Source organism: Lampris incognitus, chromosome 3, assembly GCF_029633865.1.
Source record: "Lampris incognitus isolate fLamInc1 chromosome 3, fLamInc1.hap2, whole genome shotgun sequence".
In the NCBI taxonomy this organism is placed as follows: Eukaryota; Metazoa; Chordata; class Actinopteri; order Lampriformes; family Lampridae; genus Lampris; species Lampris incognitus.
The window spans coordinates 17,196,318-17,219,532 of NC_079213.1; the positions used below are offsets into that span (position 1 = coordinate 17,196,318).

Below are 23,215 nucleotides of genomic sequence, written 5' to 3' on the forward strand. Positions count from 1 at the left end.
AAGTGACCACACCAAAAGTGGACTGCTACACCCACAACATAAAGTGGTCACACTGTAGTCAACCACTACACACAAATGTTGCCAACTTACACCTAAGCAGCAACCCACAAGTGACCCAACAAATATGGAGTGCAGTTACCATAACACAAATGTCATGAACCACTAGTTACTGCACACAAAAGTATTTATCACAACTCTACAAGATGAAGTGACCAAACAAGAAGTAGAGTCATGTCACACAAAAAGATCACAACCAAGTTGCTGTGCAAAGTGCAAAAAACCTGCCTATCACGATGGCTAACTCTCCTAGCTAGTCTACAGTGGCTTGCCAACTTTGAGGTGACTTTAAACGCTGAAATCAGTGTATCACCAAAGATGAGAGATGTATCCAACTGCAATACACTGAAGCATGCCCCCAAACAAGAAAGGCAAAACTCGAATGGCTATATAAATGTTAATAAATTTTCATGAATGGAAGCAGCCCCTCAGCCCCTTAATAAATAACTCTCTATTTCTGTGTTTCTGTCACCTACATTCACAGCTGTGACCTGCCTCCTGCGTCCTGTCACATCACCATTCACCTGAGCCCGATCTGATCACCAATTGGACTACGTTCCCCTTCAGTCCTCTCCATAATGTATCTCCTCACCCCCCTCCTCTTCCTGCTGTTCCTCCGGTCAGCCGAGCCCAGGCGAGGCCCTCGCTCAGGGACTGGGGCGCAGTCAAGGTCCCGGGCTCTAAGAGGGGACCCCGGGGGCCCTGTGCGGGGCAGGGGCAGGCCCGGCGCTGTGAAACGTCAGACCCAGCAGTGTAAGGAGTACATGGAGGCCGGGGAGAAGTACCTGGACTGCCAGGACAGACAGCTGACCACTGTGATGCAGGACTGGCCCAAGGATATCAACCACCTCCTCCTTGCAAGAAATAAGATACAGGTAAAATTTTCTAGCTGCAACAAACCCAGTACATGGATAGAGTGTTAACTCTGTTATGGTTTACTCAGATCAGTGCTGTGGGTGGGGAAAAGCACAGGAGTGCATTGTTATAAACATGTTAGTAATAAGTCATGGGAAACCACTCAGTTAATCTAGTGTTACTGTATTTGGTCTTGAAAATATTGGCTTTCTTAAAACAAGTGAAAATCTGCCAGTGGCGTGAGATGATTTCGCATTTTTCCATCTCTCCGACACAGATGAACTTTTTTTTCAAGAATTTTGTCAAGTGGCGTGACATTTTCTCGATTCTCAAGGAAGGATTTGCCCTCATTTGCCTGCTTTCTGGAAAATTCATGAGACATGTGCAGTTGCATTGGAAAGAAATGAAATTATCTCATTCTTCTGGCTGAATATTTTTATTGATTTCATAAAAATGGGATTTTAAGGCTGAATGCGAGACTGAATGATTATCTAAAGACAGCGGAATACATTAATCATCGGTTACTGAACAGAAACAAACCACAAATTACATCAATGATATCGATTTAGTCAGTCTATTGCTTCTGGCATTGGTGATTAGTGTAGATAAGCAGAGAGAATGGGAGAATAAAGAATAACAACAGAACAGTAAAACAATAGAACACTTGATTCCTTGTTACACAGTGGGATAAAATGTCTCCAGCTTGGTTTGTTGATAACTTGAGCATCTGTGCACCAGTTATATGGTGCCCAGATCAAAGAGGGGCTTTTCTCTTTAGTGTCTTTGTAACTGAGGGAGGGAGGGAGTGTGTGTGTGTGTGTGTGTGTGTGTGTGTGTGTGTGTGTGTGTGTGTGTGTGTGTGTGTGTGTGTGTGTGCGCGCGCGCGTACATGTTTTCTTGTACCTTCCTCTTTCCAAGTTCACATGGAGTGAAACTGATGAATGAAGGAAGGGAGGGAGGGAGGGAGGAAGGAAGGGAGATAGGACACAAGGAAAAGGGTAGAAAATGTAATAAAGGAATTGGATTGCTTTATCTGGATCCCTTTTTGGCAGAATTTGTTGATACTAATAAAAATAGCTGTAACATATAAAAAACATAAGGTGACATTAAAAGGATAACATTATGAGCAAAGCCGAGTGAATTACTACATGAGATAATAAATGAATGAATAATCAAATGAAATTTAGACATTAGGAGTTACAAAAGACACAAACAAACAAACAAAATACAAAAGACAGAAACCAGCCAACACGCCAACAAACAAATGAAATTAAACTCGCATGATGTCTCTGCCCCCAACCCCCGCAGGTTTTGAGAGACAACATGTTCTCCCAGTTCACCCAGCTGAAGAGTCTGGACCTCCAGCAGAATGACATCTCCATGATGGAGTCGCAGGCCTTCAGCGGGCTCTCCCAGCTCACCACCCTGCTCCTGCAGCACAACCGGCTGAAAACCGCCACCGAGGAGGTCCTCCTCCCCTTACCACGTCTCACCTACCTCCGTCTCTACGACAACCCCTGGAGCTGCCACTGCTCCTTGGACAGCCTGGTCAGCACCCTGCAGGTACCTAGCAACCGAAACCTGGGCAACTATGCCAAATGCACCGAGCCCCCGTCGCTGAGGGGGCAGAAACTGAGGAAGCTGGACGTGGACTCGCTGTGCTTGGATGACAACCACGTGGACAGGAGGCTGGTTGATGAAATGGGCAAGAAACCACAGTTTCCACCCACCAAAGTGAAACCAGATGCCGCCTCTTTGTGTCGCACCTACATGTTCCCCAAACCTCTGCTGGATTGTAAAGGCAAAGGTGAGATGAGAGAATCGGGTCAGGTTTAGTTTGGGAGTGTTGTGGCTGTGGTGTGTTCTATTGATGTGTTAAAGGTACAATCAGTCAAATTTTGCTCTAGCGACAACCATCAGTGACCAGCAGGAATTGCAACAACATTTGCAACCGTCCCTTTGAGTGGCGGTTGCCTGCCAGTGGCATAATTAATGTAAATAACATCTCACAGTTTAGCAAGCTGCCTGAACAGAGATCACACAGAAATGTCAAGTGAAGAGGTGGTCATGTTATAAAGCACTGTAAAATACTTCTAACTTATCACACATGGCTATGTCTTTAATATCAATGCTGTTTACTTGTCCAACAGTAACACGGCCAGCTCGGCATCAGTTTTTATGCCTTCAACGTTTTTGTCCCCTCACAGACACGACACCTATAATAATTCAACTTTGAGAACGACATTTCTCGTGTTATTTTCTCTGGACGATGAGACTCTATGGGTCCTTTAGAGTTATGTTGCAAAGCTGATTCCTCCATATTGGAAAGATGAATTACGAAGCAAAATGAATGAACGTGTGAGGGAATGGTAATTTTGTAGCAGGACATTGGATTTCTAAAGAGAAGAACGCCCTCTACTGTTGTTTTTTTTTTCTTTTGCCAAAATAAAGATTCTGGGCCAGAACGTGGGTTTGCAAGGCCAGAAATCTCAGCACCTTACAAATTCTCATTTTGAAAGTGAAAGAGAACATTTTTTTTCATCCTCCTGGTACATAATTTGTAATTTTTTTGTGATGAAATGTAAGAAAGAAATTCCTGAGAGTACATTTGAACTCTGCTGCTTTGTTGCATTGTGTTACATTGCCTAGTATGTCGTTAGCTTTATATGGCATAGTGTTAATTTCTTTATATGGCATAGTGTTAATTTGCCTATTGTGGCGTTGTGTAGTCAAGTCAGTTTTTTTTTGGGGGGGGGGATTCCCCCCCCCCTTTTCTCCCCAATTGTACCCATTCAATTACCCTACTCTTCCTAGCTGTCCTGGTCACTGCTCCACCCCCTCTGTCAATCCAGGGAGGGCTGCAGACCACCACATGCTGCCTCTGACACATGTGGAGTCACCAGCCACTTCTTTTCCCCTGACGGTGAGGAGTTTCACCAGGGGGACGTAGCGCATGGGAGGATCACACTATTCCCCCCAGTTTCTCCTTCCCCCTGAACAGGCGCCCCGACTGACCAGAGGAGGCGCTAGTGCAGCGACCAGGACACATACCCACATTCGGCTTTGCACCCGTAGACACAGCCAATTGTGTCTGCAGGGATGCCCGACCAAGCCGGAGGTAACAGGAATTTGAACTGGCGATCCCTGTGTTGGTAGGCAATGGAATAGACCACCACGCTACCTAGACGCCCCTGTCAAGTCAGTTTTTTGGCAAAGAATGATCACGTATGAGGACTTTGACTTTGTAAGTCGATCTCAGTTACACATAACATGTTCACATGCATACAGCGAGAAAAGATTAAATAAGGTTAGACATCAAAAACGAAACAGGATAAGTATAAAAAGTAAAAATGTGTATAGTGTTGGCTTGTGTAGTGTTAACGTTGCACTGCACAGCTTTTTGTGGTGTGGTGTGCCATATTGCATTTTCCTGATTTTGCGCCATATATTCTCTATTCCATTCTATTCTATTCACCCTAAAACAGGTCTTCTCTCCATGAAGAGAAGTGCTGCTCTCGTGCAGGATATTTGGTGAAATAGCTACAGTACTGTGGTCCTGTTGGTAACAACTGGTTTTTCAGTTTATGCGTTGAGAATTGGTGCTGAGTCAACCTGTGGTAGAAAGCAGCAGTAAAAGCAAGGCTCAGATGGGAAACAGTCAGAGCTTTGGGAAACATAAGCGAGATAGAGGAGTGAAAAGAGGGAGAGAGGAGGGGATGTTAATGTCTTCCAAATCCTCCAGCGTTCACATCTGGTTCGCGCTCACTTCTGCTCTTTAATCCCTCTTTCTCTCTCTATAAATATGCCTCTATGCAGCTCCTATCAAACCGGCTGTAATTTCTACAGCGCTCCATAAAAAAGCTGCTTCAGTGTTGATTTCCAAAGACAGACTGGAGACAGTAATGACAATTTCTATGTGCAGATGATATTGTGCTGCGGGATACTTTTCATCTTTTATCCCAAAGCATGCCTCTTTTGACAGGCTGATAACCTGAACTGACTGGACACATCACTGAATCATTCTATGTGTTTGTGACCGGAGCCAGGAAAGTATTTATGTTTAAATGCAAAATTGAATTCATTTATAAATGATGAGCTTATGCCCTAAAAAATAAAGCAGCCTTTCAATGACAGTGACACTGACAAGCATTGACAAGCCCAAACCACACAATACCGTCTCTGTGTTATGTACAGCCTGAGTGCCCAAGGAAGCTTTTTCCATATTTTCCCACTGATTTTTTTTCTACAGTCAAGAACTTTCAATCGATCCTTTATCTGTAGTGCTGAAAGGTCTTTCTGTTTTTTTTCACAGACTGTTTCTCTCATCCATCTCTCCTCAGCTGATGATCTCTTTCTACTAAGGCTTCCATCATTCTGACCCTTTCTCCTCTCTGCCATTCTGGTTCATCCGACCATAAATGAGAATGTATGGTGTTTTATATAGTTGCCTGATTTTTGCTGTTCAGTATTTCTTATCCGTGTTGGCCCTCAAACTGAATTTCCTTCCAAACAGTAAACAGTCTGGTGTGGTATGGTACTGTATATTATGGTATGATATGGTATGGTTAGGCATGGTATGACATGGTATGGTATGGTACAGTGTGGTATGGTATGGTATAACATGGTATGACATGGCATAGTATGGCATGGTATGACATGCTCAAAATCTCTCAAAATCTCATGGTATGGTATGATATGACATGGTATGGTATGGTATGGCATGACATGACATGGTACAGAGTAGTGTGGTATGGTTTGATATGCTCCATCTCTTTTTTATCTCATGTCCCAATTTCTTCCTATTTCCATTCTTCATGAGTCTGTCTACTACAACCACTGGCTCCTTCTCTTCTCTCTCTCTGGCTTCCTGGTTTAAAGGCTGTTCCATTGAGGTGAACCACAGTAGATTCCAGTGAATTCGGCCTCTATGATATTCTCCATATAGATCACATGGGAATACTATAGTGAGTGATTAGTTGGCCAGACTAGGCATGACAGTACGTTGGTTTTCATATGGAAGTGTTTTTCAGAAACGATCAGCGTTTCAAGTTGGGTTGTGAGAATAACAAAAAATGTCTCCAAATTACTCTGGAGGAAATGGTGACAAGGCCTGGAGGTTTTGCTTGGGAAGATCAAACTCTATATGAAGACAGTAGTTCTCATAAACTGTGCTACATTGTAAATTAGGCACTACACAGTAACACATGCAATATTAGTTCCCTGTGTTGTACCCATTCTGCACTAGGCATGAATGTAGAAGTAGCAGTTATAAAAAAAAGTCTCCTTTAAATGAGTCTTACATGAGGATGGCAGTAGTGGCCAACTTCTTGGGTAAAAAGCAATGATTACGTCAAACTATTAGTCAATAAAATAACTTCAATCCAATAAATCACAATAGAAACATAACCAGTATGGGGCGACAATGCTTCAATAGGTGGCACTATACTGTAATTTCAGACTGTGTCCTTAAGAAACTGTTGAAGTTGGAAAGGGAATCAGATGTCTAAAGTTTTTTTGACTAAGCTGCAGAAAATGGGAATAAGCTATATGGTAGGTTGGCGGCCTCCCAACCACACACACATGCACACAACTGCACTATTATATTAGGCTCTCCCTGGATTTCCTGGATAAGTAGTAGTGGGCAATTAGTCAGCAGAAAAACTGAATCCTTCATTATGTCCATTGAGAGAGTGGGAAAGGGGCACGATGGAGAAAGACACAAAAAATAAAAAAGCGAGTGGGGGGAGAGAGAATGGATGAAAGAGTGAAGGACAAAGAATCTACCATCCCGCAGCATGCTTAAGCAGTGATATATGCTTGGCGCCAGGAGGTTTTACCATAGCTTGAAGGTCCTGTGCACACTGTGGACTGTCGATCTTTCATGAAACCAGTGTGTGTACTGTAATTACAATCAGACTTATTCTCCATGCCAAAGGTTTCTGAAACATTATAAAACTTGAAACGTCAGATACTGAAGATCTTTGCTGAGATCAGTGCTGTTTCTCCAAGGCTGGGTGGTTGTTCTCAAGGTTGCACATGCCACAAACAGTACAATTTTAGCGTTATGGTCATAGTTTTAACATTGAGCTACATGGGATAACCACAGTTAGTCTTGAGTTTGGCAGTAGCAGTGCTTGTTGGCTACAAGCAATACTTCTGCAGCAGCATACAGAAACAAAGGCCTGATGCCAAATTGGCAATTTTTTTTTTTGTCCACTGCCATGCATTACCTTGAGTTAATAAATGAGTTTGTATGAACGGAGGGTTTACATACACGGGTATGGAGGGTTACGTTAGGGCTAACTTTTTTTCTCTGGTACTTTCCATGGAGCACAAAATGCACTTCTTTTAGAATAATGATAACCTTGACCAACAGAGGTGTATTGTACCCAGTGACGGCTGGTGGTGATATTGGGTGGGTGGGTGGGCTAACAAATCTAGTATGCCCATCTGTAGTTCACACTGCAGCAACAGCAACATAACATCTGAGAGACCAAGTTAGAGTACCGACACTACATATATACCCTGTTATACAAGTGCTCTACAACAACACTATAGATAAGTATAAGAATGGCCTGATGCAAAAAAAAACTCGCACACGCACACACATTTGACTATTTTTCTCTGTACACATTAGCACATGACATTTTTAAAAGAAAAACATGCAAGAATGATAGAATGATGCCACATGATAGATCATGTAGCCTACAATTTCAGAAAAGGGCTCACCTAAGGATGCACAACAAAACATGTCCCAACTGAAACGACTGCCAGTAAATACTGCAACAGTTTTTATCACAACTGTTTGCAACACATTGCGTCAAACATGTCCCGAATAAAACAATTTGGTAAGCACGTCAAAATAAGGGTCAAGAGCGACAAGCAATATGTAGACAAGCTAAACATGTCTGATGGTCTTTTATGAGGTCTATGGGCTTGGGCCTACCTTATTTGAAGAGAAACTCACATCGACGACCTTTCTGGGATGCAAACAGGTTCCTCACCACGTCATTGAAGTCCGGTGATTTTTGGATGACGTCCCGCTCAATCGACAGCATAGCCAGGGCGTTCAGCCTATCCTGTCCCATAGTACTTCAGAGGAATGATTTTCACCTCTTAAGTGTACTGGAACGCCTCTCTGACTCTGCAGACGTCATGGAGGCTGTTAATTTCAACGTTTCAGAAAAAGCGCTCTGAGGATTATTCTCAGGTTGTTTCTGAGCACAGTCACGCACTGGCTTACACGTGCCACATCGGTTGTGTCATCAGCTTGCACGGCCACAAATGGTGTCTGCGATATTTCATCAGCCAATTTATGTCCGTAAACTGCCAACATATAATCAAGCAACTCGTTTTGGCTCGCCTTAGACGTGTACTTGGCAACCTCTGGGTCTGACGAATGATCGGCTAACTGGCTACCCAAAAAAGAGAACTGTTCAGCGAGGTCCAGAAACACACCTCGCTGGAGGGAAGTCGGAGATTCGTCGGACCCCCGCTGAGCTAGCTCACGTGCCCCACAAAATTTAATACGATCCACAATCCGGGATAATGAATGGCTGCTTTTCTTTACCGGCTCGTTGTGTCTCTATAGAGATGCGGCGGCCCTCATCAAGTTGACAGGCGACGTTAACTTTACCCAGCATTGATAGATTTCCAGTGTGACTTGTGCTGCATTCATGTTTCCTAATTTTGTCGGATAAATGTTTAAAATCCACAATTCCTTGTTCGGCCAAGCCGCGTCTCCCCCCCAAAAAAGCAAGCGTGGGGAACAAAAGAGTGAATTCTTAGCTACACTTGCTGTTAGCCAGTCCTCTCGTTGAAACCAAGTAACACAAAACTTACGATTCTGTCGTTTGTCCTTTTGTGTTATTTGAACACCGTTTGAACGATGTGTCCCCACGCTCTTCGCTTCCAAATTTTCCTCCAAAGACATTGAAGAAAATGGATGAGAAAGTAAATAATCCACCTCGTTCATGCTAACGCACACGGCCGCCATTGCCACAGTCGCTCACTTTTCTCCCTTGTCACGCTCACACAAGTAGCGCTTCACTGGCTGTACTGTCTGTGCCGTCATTGGTCAAAATTCAGTGGCCTGTGGGCTGATTGACTTTAGCCCAAATGATCAGCAAATCAAAGGGGCGTGCCAAGAAACCTGTCACTCACGTAACACGAAGATGAATTGAAGCTGATGCATTTGTGTTTGGGCAGTAAAAAATCAGCCCATTTAGATGTATTTTGTGTTTTTCTTGTGACTATTTAGTGCCCTTGCTGCTCTTAGGTTCCACCAAAATTTAAAATAATCTGTTCTAAGGTTTTTAACAATAAATTTCTCATCTTTATTGTAAAAGATAGGGCGGGCTTAGCCCTGTTAGCCCATTTATACCAGCTGTCCCTGATTGTACCCAATGTGTTGGTAATGACAAGTCTTAATTCGTGGTGTTTAAAAATTGAGGTTCAATATAAAAATGGATAAAACGGACAACAAAAATGGCGTGCAGCCTCTCTACCATCCCTCTTGTTAAATAAGCTGAAATTAACTGCTGCCCAGCGTTAACCCATAGCATGCATCTAGCACTTGAAGCTTTTGGGGAAAAAGCTGTGAATTAATTCTACCCTGTCAAGCCCAGGCATTCATCCAAACAGTTAAAAATTTACTGCAATGTATGTGTCCCTACAGGACTGATATAAACACATCACAAATTAGGTTCTGCACTCTCTGCTGTCTAAAAAATAAAAATTATACTGCACCGTCTATTGCAGATTTACTCTTTAGTAGTGATAAATTTGTGTCCTGCATATTTAGTTATTTCCCTTATTAGAAATATGAGGAATTAAATAGTCTAGGGGAATAACTTGTAAAAAGTTCAAATTTAAAACTAAAAGGTTAAACAAATTCAAAGATGTGTAGCCGGCAGCTCAGCAACATTGCTAGTGTACATCAAGACCCCGAATGTATAAACATATCTAATCTGCAGTGCTGCATAGATAAATGTCCACAAAAATGCGTAGCAGTGCAACCCTCCAACTGAATTGTGTAACTGTCTCGATCGCTGTGATTCAAACTATGTAAATACATTTGAGGCTATTATTTAGCTGCAGTGCATTCACTGCATTGCATCATTTGTGGGCTGTACTGATATATAGCCTCCAGATGCTATACTAATAGTAATGCAACCACCAGAGGATGTTTTGACAAATGAGCTTCTTTCAAAAGTCAGTGGGAAGTAATTCAAATTCGGATCCTTGAGGTAAAACCATTACCATGAGCTAGAGTCCACAGAACTTGCTATTAGACTCGCTCCACACAATGTAGATTTACAGCGCAGATTAATGCAACTGTACGTTTTGGATGTAACTGGGAGAATGGATAATTAAGAGTCCTATTCTGTAACCTCTGGGCTATGAATGAAGATAAATGGTCATTCTGATAACTTTGCTGCACCCATGAAGAGTGACTGTAATAATCCTTGACCCTGCAAATTCATTCTCTACTATTCATCATGAATTCATTCTACCGTTTCCACTTGAGGTTTCCCGATGCACTGCTTTGCCTTAAGCATGTAACACTTGCTAGAAAATGTGCTATTCTGATGAGGCTTGATGGATTGCCGTGCATGTTTTGATGAATCCAAGAACAGCTGTTCAAATCTGCATCAGGCTGATTACTCCAACAGACCCACCTGAAAGCCCGTCCAAAGCTGGACATGTATGGTGGAAATCAAATTTTTCCACCGTGTTCTCTCTCTCTCACTCTCCCTCCCTCCCTCCCTCCCTGTTTCTGCATGAAATGCTCCAGTCAGAAAAGGTTTATTACAGATGTAAAAGTAGGAGAGACAGAAGCAAGCACAGCCCTTTATCCAATTAATCCGGTGAAATTCATTAATAACAAAACGTTTCCAATGCAGTCATTTAAACAAAATCAGACCCGGCAGCACATGTAGATCCCCCGGAAACATTGTACGCGGTGCACATCCTCATTTGCTCTTGTTTGGTAATACATGTTTAATGTTAAAGAAATGGGTTGGTCACACCTTTGGATAATAGTTTCTTACACGTGTGACATGGGGAAAGGCATGCATAGGTGTGTTGTTAATGGATGAAGTCTGAAGATGGATGCACTTTCCCACTGTCTGCAGCCATGCTAAACAAACAAGGTCAATTAAGTCCAATACACAATATGTAAGACAGCACTGACAAGATTAAGACCAGCACTTAGTGAAAAAACATACTTTGTGAGTGCTACTTCACACTTTTTGTCACATACAGAGCATTGTAGACAGTAATTACAGAGAGATGGGAGTCCAAGGTTTTTTTCCAACCATTATTTGAACCTGTCAGTCTAGCCTTTATGCTACCACCACTGCTCTTACAGGTAGATTGCAAGGAAGATTAACCTTGCCCAAAACATAGAGGAACACAGATTTATCCTCCTTAGACAGAGTGGATTTCTCTTTGGCTCAAGAGGTTGATGTCTGGTTTCTTGCACAGGGACTCTGGGATTTTGAGTCTTGGCTGCGATATTGGTAAATGGGGAGTTTCAGCGCTATCCAGATTCATGTAAATCTAAAAGTCTGGCCTTCCCCTTGACTCTGCACAGATAGACGGGGTGTCTATGGGGATAGGATGGAGGAAAGGTAAATGAAGACACCTTACACAGGTTTGGATTTCTCACTTGGAGAACAGTTACAGGATTTGTCTCCAAAGTGTTTATGTGCCTCTGCTGACATTGTAAATAGTTCCTTCCTCCTGCAGCCATCACAGAATAATGCAACCACTTTCTGTACATCTGAATGCAACATTAACATCTGTGTATGTGTTTGTGCGGATTTGTCTATATGTGTGTAATCATATTTTCTTGCGGTTGGTGACGATATATGGCACTGTGTCTACATGATAATGAGAGCTGTAACATCTGCAACAGTGTGTGCAAAAACATCTGTTGCATTAAAGTGTCCAGGCATTCATTTGACCTAATGAGCATGTAAATAAACACATGCAGGAAGTCAATTCAAAACACTTGTGCATAGAAGTATGCATAAACATAAATGGATGCATGTACACATGTGCACACACACAAACTGTTGCCTTTTTTTTGGCAGTCCTGATCCGCAAAGGAAACCCTATGACTTTACATAGAAACAAACAGTTGGATTGGATGTCAGCATTCATAGCACAAACGCGTGTGTGCAGTTTGCTAAGCACACATTTTGGAAATTGATTGTCTTGATGCATGCTCAATAATCCAGGTAAAACAAATCAAAGAGGGCTTAATCAGTTCATCTGGATAAAATGGTTATTGACAGATACGTTTTATCACACACCTAAGTGACATCTTCAGTCTAAACTGACTGCAGGTATCCCCACCCCTTATAAACAATACAGTGGCATAACGACAGAAACCAACGACCAGTTTCATATGTAAATATGGGCGTGACCATTAACTAGATTTTCATTGGCCATTGAAACTCTTGCCCTTTCGGTCATAATGCAACTGTATTGTTTATAAGGGTGGGGATACCTGCAGTCAGTTTAGACTGAAGATGTCACTTAGATGAGTGATGAAACGTATCTGTCAATGAACTGATTCAACCTTCTTGGAGCCATTCATTTTATTTTTCTTGATCCAGGCCTTACATGCATTAAAGGGACCACCTACAGTGTTGCACAGTACTTTAACATACTATACATTCAGTGTGACAGTAGACGGGTCACATCGGATGTGACCCGTCTTCTTCTTTGGGTTGTCCATCATGTCCGATGATGACTCCTATTTTTGATGGTTATGAGTCTTTCTGTGGCTGTATAGTCTACTGTAGGATGCACACTGTCTTCCACAGGCAGTGCACACAAAGGCACTGGCAGAGAGTGGTGTGAGATTAACCACAGCTGTGGATTTGTGTCTCCTGCGCTTCTTTGCCAGGTGCTTTTCCTCCCTTTTTTCTCAGCCACCTTCACGCCTTCATGACATAGACGGCCCCAGTTGGGTCGATCCATGGCTGCCATTGTGCCAAGGTGGAGCCCACACTTCTTAAGGGAGACTTTCTGCTGTTCTTTAAACCTCTTTTTTGGTCCACAGTTTGAGCGGTGTCTGAGCCTCAGCTGGCCATAGAGGATCCTCCAGGGGATGCGGTCCTCTGGCATCCTGATGAGGTGGCCAAGCCATCTGAGTTGGTGGTGAAAGATGGTGTCCTCTATGCTCCTGCTGCTGGTGCATTTTAGAATTTCCAGATGTGAGACATGATCTTGCCAGGTCACTTTCAAGATGCGCTGGAGGCATTTTATGTAAAAGGGGTTGTCTATTAATATCCCCAAAACAGAAATCCCCTGCCAAAGGTTATCTGATCACCCACCAGAACTTCCAAATTTTTACATCTTGGACTCTCCTCTTGCCCTTGTATCGCACTTCAAATACTTTGATAGCATCCTCTCTGGTGACTGCAACATCGAGCAGGACATCCAGAACATGATCCAACAGGCCTTGTACTCCTTTGGATGCCTTAGGGAGTGGGTCATCACCAACAACAACCTGCACCCCAATACAAAGATGGCAGTCTATCAGGCAGTGTGTCTATCCACACTTCTGTATGGATGTGAGATATGGACGCTTTACAGCCCCCACATGAAACAACTTGAGGCCTTTCACATAAAATGCCTCCAGCACATGTGACCTATAGTACCTGACTGACAATCCATACATCTCCAGACTTGCTGACTTACATGTTTCTGCCCACATAATTTCTCCAATGTCCACAGCCAATTGGTAGAATTCAGAGAGCCAAAACTCCAATCAGTAACATCATCATCTACATATACACTGATGAGCCAACAATTATGACCACTCACAGGTGAACCAAATAACGTTGATCATGTTCAAACAAGGGCACATGTCAAGGTCTGGGTAGATTAGACGGTAAGTGAACAGGCAGTTCTCATAGTCAACATGTTGGATGCGGGAGAAATGGCAGCAGTAAACACCTGACCGACTTTGACAAGAGCCAAATTGTTATGGCCAGACGACTGGGTCAGAGCATCTCTGAAACAGCAAGGCTTGTGGGGGGCTCCCGGTCAGCAGTGATGAGTACCTACCGACTGTGATCTGAGGAGTGACAAACCACAAACTGGCGATAGGGTGTTGGGTGCCTGAGGCTCATCAATGTGAGGGCAACGAAGGCTATCCAGTCTGGTCCAAACTGACAGAAGTTCTGCTGTGAGACAATTCACAGAAAATTTTAATGATGGTTACGAGAGGAATGTATCGCAACACACAGTCCCGTTTTGATAACATTTTAACCATGTCTCAGAATGTGAAATTACACTAGGTTTATAATAACCAAGCCAGGCTCCTAAGAGATAAATTTTAGGAAGTAAGCTTCTAATAGTCAAATGAATAACTTGTTAATTATGCAGTGACAGAAATAAAGAAACAAAATATTCACATAAGTACATCAACAGATTATGTCCTGGTATATGAAAAAAGGGGCGGGGGGTAAGGGGTGGGTAGCAAGAGAGCAATGTCTGAACGCATGCACGTGTGCACACGCACGCACGCACGCACGCACACACACACACACACACACACACACACAAGGTTATCACAAACTGGCTAAGCAAAAACTAAGATAAAGCAGAGCTCAGTCTGCAAGTTTAACAGGGGATAGTGGGATTGCATAAATTTAAATGACTGATTTATAGAGAACTTTACATTGTGACGGCTAATATTCAACATTCAAAGGTCATGGTCAACCATAGGCCTACAGTATAAAAAAACCACAATGGAAATAGAGATACTATTTAAGTATAAACCAAGAGGAAAAAAAAAATTCCACAATCATTCACTTCCCCTCAAATAGTCATACTGAGCCAGTATGACTCCATTCGTGTTACTCTCACGCATGTCTGAGGTTGTTGGCTTGTATAACAATAGGAATCTAAGCCACGGACTCTTACTAGAGACTTGTCCCAACCAGGGTTTGAACCCCTGATCTCTGACGGAAAAGCCGGCATTCATACCAACTGAGCTATCCAGCAGTAGTGACCAATGTAGAAATCCCAAGTGACGGCAAAATCAGGAAGAAAGCATGAGAAGCTAAAGAAACACCAAGGGCTGGGGGAAGAACTAGACTGGATGTGGAAGGTGAAATCCACAGTAGTCCCAGTGGTAATAGGAGCACTAGGGGCTGTGACCCCCAAACCAGGAGAGTGGCTCCAGCAGATTCCAGCAACAACATCTGAGGTCTGTGTCCAGAAGAGAACAGTCCTAGGAACAGCTTAGATACTGCGCAGAACCCTCAAACTCCCAGGCCTCTGGTAGAGGACCCAGGCTTGAGGAAGACACACACCACCCGAAAAAACTGGCTGCTATTAATAGTCCATGGACCAGCTCCAGAAATCGCTAATTGATGACATCATAGATGTGAAGCCAGGTGGCCTTGTTTCTAGCTATGTGACTGTCAAATCTTGATAAAACTGTCACCAAATCATGATCACGGTTGAGCATTTGCCAGACTTGCTTCAGTGTGGCGCTCTGATTCAGAGGTCAGGAGAGGCCCTATTATATGGTAGGAATGCAAGGGAAACACTGTTTCATCCATTAGACACATCAGAGGGATTGGGACCATCACAGTACGGAAAAAACACATCCTTGGTGTGTGTGTGTGCGTGTGTGTGTCTGTGTCTGGCAGCAGAAACAGGCTTCCCTGAAACAGAACAGAAACATCGGTACACACACACTGTCACAGCCGAGCCCATCTTGAAACTGTTAAATGCTGCTCTCAACCCACACACCATCTCGAAAGTGCAAAAAAAATAAAAAATACAGACAACTGATACATCCAGAGCCCCGACGGATTCTTATTACCTGCAGAGTTTCGGGTTCCACGCTCTGCCTTCAGATGTGTTTTCCCGTTTTGAGTGACACGGAAACATTTTAAGTGATGTTGTACACCAATGTCTTGCGAGCACCGTATTTCTGTTGTTCAAATAGAGAAACGGCACATGAATCATTTAAAGCAAACATAATGCTACTTTGAGTCTCTGCATACACCTTTGAAACAATTAAAAGGGGTCCTCCCTTTTTCTTATCTACTCCCCCCTTTATCTCTTCTGCATCTCTCTATTTTGCTCTTTCCAGATGTTGTCAGGACATTGATCCCTTTTGTATTTATAACCTCAGGAGAATGTCTCTCGGTCTTCGTCTCTCTCATCTGTCATTCTCTCCTCCTCCCTTGTAGAGCTAAAAAGTATTCCATCCGACCTGCCCTCAGACATAGTGAAGATGGACCTGTCCGATAACAACATCAAACAGCTCAGGACCAAGCACTTCTTGTTTGCCAAGGACCTCAAGCAGCTCAACCTCAGCAGCAACAGCCTTGAACATATAGACACAGGTGAGTATGGGCAGGCACCCCACATGCACACGCACACGCACACACACACACACACACACACACAAGTGGATATACTTTAATAATTTCCATCATCAACTATTATCACTGAAGCTCAACACTCGGGGAAGGAACATACATCTAGGGCAAATAGGCCCTCTTAGAAATTATATGGCAGAGAATTAATAGGTATAAAAGGACCATTATCATTCTTATTTGAATCAACATATGCTTGAAGGGTCATTCTGTTAGAAAACGCAAAACCAATAGTGACATACCTCCCTTGTGAATCTTGCAGAGGCAACACGGCAGGTCTTGAGATGAGTAGAGGAACCACAGTGAGAAACAGGAGTACACCGGTGAACTGTTAAAAGTTGTTGACAAACACAGACATCTCTTTCAATAAAGGGGCGGTCACATTACATTTTCCCATGTTCCATTCACTTCAGTTCAAACGCGTGCAGAGGGTGGGAAAGGGGATCCACATCTGTCTGCACACACATATACATATTTCACCTTTTCTCTCTGGAGTTGTTCAAAACTTGGTGAACTTTTTTTTTATTCCCCCCCCCTTTTTTTCTCCCAATTGTACTTGGCCAATTACCCCACACTTCCAAGCTGTCCTGATCGCTGCTCCACCCCCTCTGCCAATCCGGGGAGGGCTGCAGACTACCACATGCCTCCTCCGATACATGTGGAGTCACCAGCCGCGTCTTTTCACCTGACAGTGAGGAGTTTCGCCAGGGGGACATAGCGTGCGGGAGGGTCACGCTATTCCCCCCAGTTCCCCCCCCCCCCGAACAGGCGCCCCAACAAACCAGCGGAGGCACTAGTGCAGCGACCAGGACACATACCCACATCCGGCTTCCCACCCGCACATGGCCAATTGTGTCTGTAGAGACACCCAACCAAGCCGGAGGTAGCACGGGGATTCAAACCGGCGAGCCCTGTTTCGGTAGGCAACTGAATAAACTACCATGCCACCCAGACACCGAAACCAAGTGAACTTTAACTGGTGAATTCGTATGGCGTAAACAAGCTTGACCAATAAAGGTGCTCAATGTCACAGTGACCCTGATACTGAAACTCAAACATGTTGCGTGATCTCACACGTTTTATAACTTTAATTTGGCAGATTAAAAAATACACTCCAAAAGAGAAGCTGCGTGTATTTGGTGGGTATGGGATGATATGGTATGGTATACATATCCCATTATTACATGGTTATGTTATTGATTTGTTAGCATTAGCAGCTGTAGCAATGATATCACATCCTGTTGTGCCCATATTTGTTGCGGTGGGGATTATTTCGTTTTCATCAACACTAATGTGACCGTCCCTTAATAAATAGGCTTGGCTCTCTTTCAGTATTCCCCCTTTGGGATAAATCCAGAGTCCAGAGAATAAGATACCCTTCCAGTAAGAGACAATCCTCTCCTAGTCTCCATGTGGTCCAATGTACCCTTTTTCTCTTTACATAGCTCTGTCTTGAGCCCCCCCCCCACCTCTTTCTCTCTACCATCATCGGTGCCAAGCAAGGATAATTTAAAAAGTCCTCACTCATTAATCTCAGAGGCCTTAATGATGTCTGGGTTGGGCTGCCAATCCAGACGTGCCCGGGGCGGGGGATCTTTCATTAAACCTTATCATTCAAATGACACGTGTTAACAATCTAATGTACTTGCTTACCTCAGTGCGGTTCACAAACTGACTGGTTGCTAAAAAATGAATTTGCATTAATCCCAAACATTTGATAGCTGTTGACATATGGACTCAATCAGGGCTGCTCCTTCTAATCATGTACACATCTGAAGTTGCAGTAGGAAACTAGTGGAAGTCATTCGCCTTATCTGTGGAAGAAAAATTAAGAGGGAAAGTGAGTAAACAGAAAATAAATAGTTACTCTACAGAAGTCCTGGATTGAGCAGGTCTCTGAATTGATCCCAGTAAGACCCAACGTGCCTGTTCTACCATAGTGTCCTTGAGCCCAGGGTCCTTGACTCCTAACTAACTCACTGATAAGTCCGAGCAATTTCACGGATGGTTTTGATCTAATTGGGGTCCCAGATCGAAAGCGTTTTTGAAATTTAGCACCACTGACTCCATCCAAAACCTCAACCCATCTTATAATGAACAAAAAAACACAAAGAAAGATGCCACGTCTGAGCCAAAGTCCTGGAAGTGACATGACCTGACATCTCAACTGCACCCTTTCTGCAAGTTTTCCCAACAAGTCTTTAGAGGAACATGATAACAAAAAGCTCATTAAAGAAGAGACTTTTTCACTTGGTCATGTCTTTAGTTGTGGTCACGACTTCTTTGAAAGAATTACATTTGTTATGGGAATCTGTCACAACTTCCGTATTAGTGCCCGGTTCTGTGTTATTCATTTAGTCTCGCTTGTTCAGTTATCTGTGTAATATGTATCACCTGTGTTGAGCGTTGGGTAATTTCATTGTTTAGTCTATGTAGACCTTTCTCTGTGTGCTTGGGCCAGTTCTGTTTCCTCGTTTTGATTATTACATTTCCGTTTCTTGATCTTTTCTTTTTTCTTGGATTTCGAGCTTTGCATGACATTTGACCAACTTCAGTCAGGCCCATTGAAGTGCACTTTGGACTCATGTTTTACTTCCTACACTTGCTAATATGCGGTCTCTTTCTCTTGTAACAGGGACCTGTATTGTAATTCTTTCTCAACAGAGAAACAGGGGAAGTCTGACCCCTCAAATTCACAACCAAATCACGGTCTAGACAAAAAGTGGGCAGTGACCCGTCAAATACAGAGCAGGAAGAAGCCGAGTCATTCCCCGGTGCAGAAAATGAAATAACCTGTTTGCATTTTTTTTATGGGGTTCTTTTACAGTAAACCTAGTATAGTTTAAATAGACGGTGCAAAATAGTGGTTTGAGTTGTTTTCTCACAAACTACAAACCAAACGCAATTTCCACGGAACTAGCAAGTCTGCTATAAATGTGGATAATAGCTACTGAGAATTTCACAAAATTTGACTGCACAGGACTCACTATGATCATAAATTTTTGAAAATGACAGTTCTACTCATGAGAAGAAAGATAAGAATGGCCAGAGGAAGGGAAGGCGTTTCCTCTATTCCTCCCTTCCTCTTCGTGTCTCCTCCTCTCCCTTCCCTCTATCTGCTCTATCTTTTCTTCAGGCTTTGAGGGTCAAAGATTGCATCAGATACAGTATCCTGGCCATAAAGAAACATCATAACTCCTTAGCGAAAATCTCCACCAGAAGGATGTCGGTCTGGCCTCGATTTTCCCTTTCATGTCTCAGTGTATCCTCCCATCTCTGTGTTTTCTACACACTCTCCTCTCCACCTCTTGTCCTCCTCGTTCTCTTGTCTCCTCTCTTTCACGCCGAGGATCAAAGCTAGGCCCCAAGGCCACCAGACTCCATTGTCCCATTACTCACTGATAGAGACCCATACATGCAGCACTAAAGGAGCTCTGCAACCCATTAGGGACATCAAAAGTCCCCTTGTTGCCTCAAATTAGAGTGAGAGACCAAGTGATTTGACAGTCCCCGCTCATGGTTGCGGCATATTTACGAACGCGGCTGAGGTTGTATAAGAGGGCAGATGAAAGCAACCCGTGACTTGCAGATGATAACAGATTTAGCTTGGTTGATCTCCCGCATCTGTGATTGGGATGAGAAACGAGAGGTTCTGTTTGAAATGTGTACATCAATTTTGACAGCATTATCATCGTCATCATCACAATAATCAACAGCATCATCATCACCATCATCATCAATATAACCTGTGGAATGAACTAGGACATAGTGTAATAGATGTGAAGCACAAATGCTGAGTGACTCTGTGATGAAGATGATACAGAATCATTGACTTAAGTTTGTAATTGGAAGTGGACCAAGTATTGATTGCACATTTTCAACTGAGTAGCTAACGTTGTATATTATTTACATCATATCCTGATTGGATGCTTATCATTGACATTATAAAATACATGCTTTCGCAACAGTTTAACAAAGCTAAAGTTAGCTCGTCTGTATCGTGTTTTTTAGCTAACCAACAACCCAAAAGGCAAGCTGATATATTAGAAACATTTAAAAACTGTTGTCAAAAGATTGATAAGTTTGAGCAGGTTAAAGTTGATGAAGCACTTCTTACTTGCATCTCTGGGAGTTTCTACCTCTAATGAAACCACATGGGTGATACTAAGTGATAGAATAAGAGGGAGAGGCTACGAGAGAAAAGTGGTGGGGGTGCAGAAAAAAATATTTTGCTAATTATCTTACGAATGAGGGTTATAATGTTGATTACAAAACATCTTACAATATGTTTTTAGATGCACTCACTTGCAAACACTTTTGGAGAGGTCACACCCCCTTCAATTCTACACAGATGGCTAAACATCAGTTTGTGAGTAAAAACCAGGTTTATGAGAGGTTTTCATCTAAAAAAGGAACAGTTCTTTTAGGTTTCTCTTATTTTCTCTGTCCCTCAGGTGCATTCTCAGGCCTGCTGTACCTCCGTGAGCTTGACCTGTCCAACAACAGTCTCCATTATTTCCAGTACAGCGTGTTGGAGGACCTCTACTTCCTACGGAAGCTCTCACTGGCCAACAACCCCTGGATCTGCGACTACAACATCCACTACTTGATCTACTGGCTCAAGCACCACCCGGGGGTCTCCTATTCCGGTCTGGTCTGTACTGAGCCCCGGGAGTTCAGGGGCTGGGCTGTTGAGGAGTATGTCAAGACCTACAATGGCGAGTGTCCCAAGGACAGACAAACGGGGAAAACTGACATGGGACAAGGTGGGTCAGAAAATGATGCGCAGGAGCTGTTGGTGGAGACGGACGAACGTCTGCCAAGCCCCCTGAGAGAAAACAAGCCGAAAAGGTTTGAGATCATAAGGCTGAGTTAGGGAGAGAGGTGAACAAGAGGACTGTTTTCAAACAATGGGGGAACAACTCAGGGGTTTACAATTGGGGAAATTGGACATAGTCGTTTCTTAGCCTTAGGTTTTGTTGCTGAGCTGTTGAATAATGGACTAACTGACCAAATAATAAACGGTAGACTCAGTGAGGTGATATTATTCTCAATAATAATAATAATAATAATAAAGAAATAAAGAGCTTGACCACATTCATGGTTTTGAATAGGATCTCCCCCCAAAGAAGATCATCAAAATTATGAATGTTAGCAGGGGCTTGAACAAAAAAGGCCCTCAAAGACTTTATTTTAATCGTATGGATTTCACATCCAATTTGCAGTTTACGTTTTGGTGCATCATAGCAGAACTCAGCAATATATAGACATCAAGATCATCACTTTCTACAAAGACTCTGGCAAACTTTGTATTTGTTGAGTAAGGGTTATAATGTCGTATCAGTTATGCCGGGAGCAGCCTACACAATATTTTTGTCTTTCATGGTGGTCACCATTTTAGATTAGGCAATCATAGTGCCATGTGCATCGGCAGAAAAGGGGTGGAGCAGCGACCGGGACGGCTCAAAAAGAGCGGGGTAATTGACCAGATACAATTGGGGAGAAAAAGGGGGACATCTTGAAAAAAGAAAATACAAAAAGCTCTGACATACTAGACTTTTCGTCGGGGTGTCGTGGGGCGTCCTAGACACCACATCGCTGTTCTTCAATTATGTCACACTACACGGGGTAAAGACGCAGGCCTGTTCCTCGTCCCCTATGTTCATAGTCGGGCCTGACGCTGGAAATTTGTCGCCGACAACAATTCACTTCAAAATCGGCTGAAATCGTGTAGTCTGGTCCCGGCATTAGTCGACCTGTGCTTAATGGAGATTTTGGAGACGAAGTTGAGGTGTTTTTATCTTTTTTTTCTTTCTTTTTTTTTTTAGTCTTGCAGAACGTTCCCAATTCAGTCTGTATCAGATCAAAAGCCCTCGAACCCCCCCTCACCCTCCCTCACCCCCATCCATCCCCTACCCAAGCCCTCACTTTGAACATCCTGTACAACAGACTGTAGGTGCTGTTCATTTACTACTCTCATTTTGATATTTGACTTTCAGGACATTCTTTTCTTTGAAGTAGTTTTTTGGTCTTGTCTGTTGATTAATGTATGTTTTGTCACATGGTTTTTGGAAATAAAATTGGGTGATTTTTTTTTCTGAAGTTTTGTTGTGGTTTGAATAGTACATGCACAATGTCTCCATATTAGAAAGACAGGACAATTAACATGAAAACAAACAAATACACACACGCATGTGCCTATATGAACACACACATCTACACGCCCACAAACACTTGATTATCTACATGGCTCCCAATTAGCCAGAAAACATGACGAGAACCAGATGCATTGGGTCATACAGGGACTCACATACGGCTGGGGACCAGCTGTGTGTGTGTGTGTGTGTGTGTGTGTGTGTGTGTGTGTGTGTGTGTGTGTGTGTGTGTGTGTGTGTGTGTGTGTGTGTGTGCGCCCTTGTTTTTGTTCCCTAATGGGGACATTTGGTTTTTCTACTCTAATGGGGACATTTGGTCCCCATTAGAGTAGAAAAACCAGAAACCGCCTATCTTGTGGGGACATTTTATGGTCCCCATGAGTAAAAGGATCTATTTTAGGGTTAGGGTTAAGGTTTAGGGTTAAGGTTAGAATTAGGCTTAGGTTAAGGTTAGGGCAAGGGGTAAGGTTAGGCATTTAGTTATGATGGTTAAGGTTAGGTTTAAAGGCTAGGGAATGAATGAGGGGTCCCCACAAGTATAGAGAAACATAGGGTGTGTGTGTGTGTGTGTGTGTGTGTGTGTGTGTGTGTGTGTGTGTGTGTGTGTGTGTGTGTGTGTGTGTGTGCGCGTCAGTGTTTTCTTCAAAAAGATCCAGATGCAAGTCCATTTATGTTGCACTGGTGAATGGACTCTTAACAATGTGCCGTTTCATGAATTATGATCATAAC

At 43.1% G+C, this 23,215-nt stretch overlaps 1 protein-coding gene across 1 annotated transcript; it reads left to right on the forward strand.

The window, feature by feature from the left end:
* Positions 1-635: 635 nt before the first annotated feature.
* On the forward strand, positions 636-21,401 carry lrrc17 (leucine rich repeat containing 17). The gene is made up of 4 exons (XM_056277862.1): positions 636-932; positions 2,221-2,719; positions 16,143-16,298; positions 20,786-21,401. Exons 1-4 carry the CDS (start codon positions 636-638, stop codon positions 21,205-21,207), a joined length of 1,374 nt encoding a protein of 457 aa, XP_056133837.1. The 3' UTR covers positions 21,208-21,401.
* Positions 21,402-23,215: the final 1,814 nt, after the last annotated feature.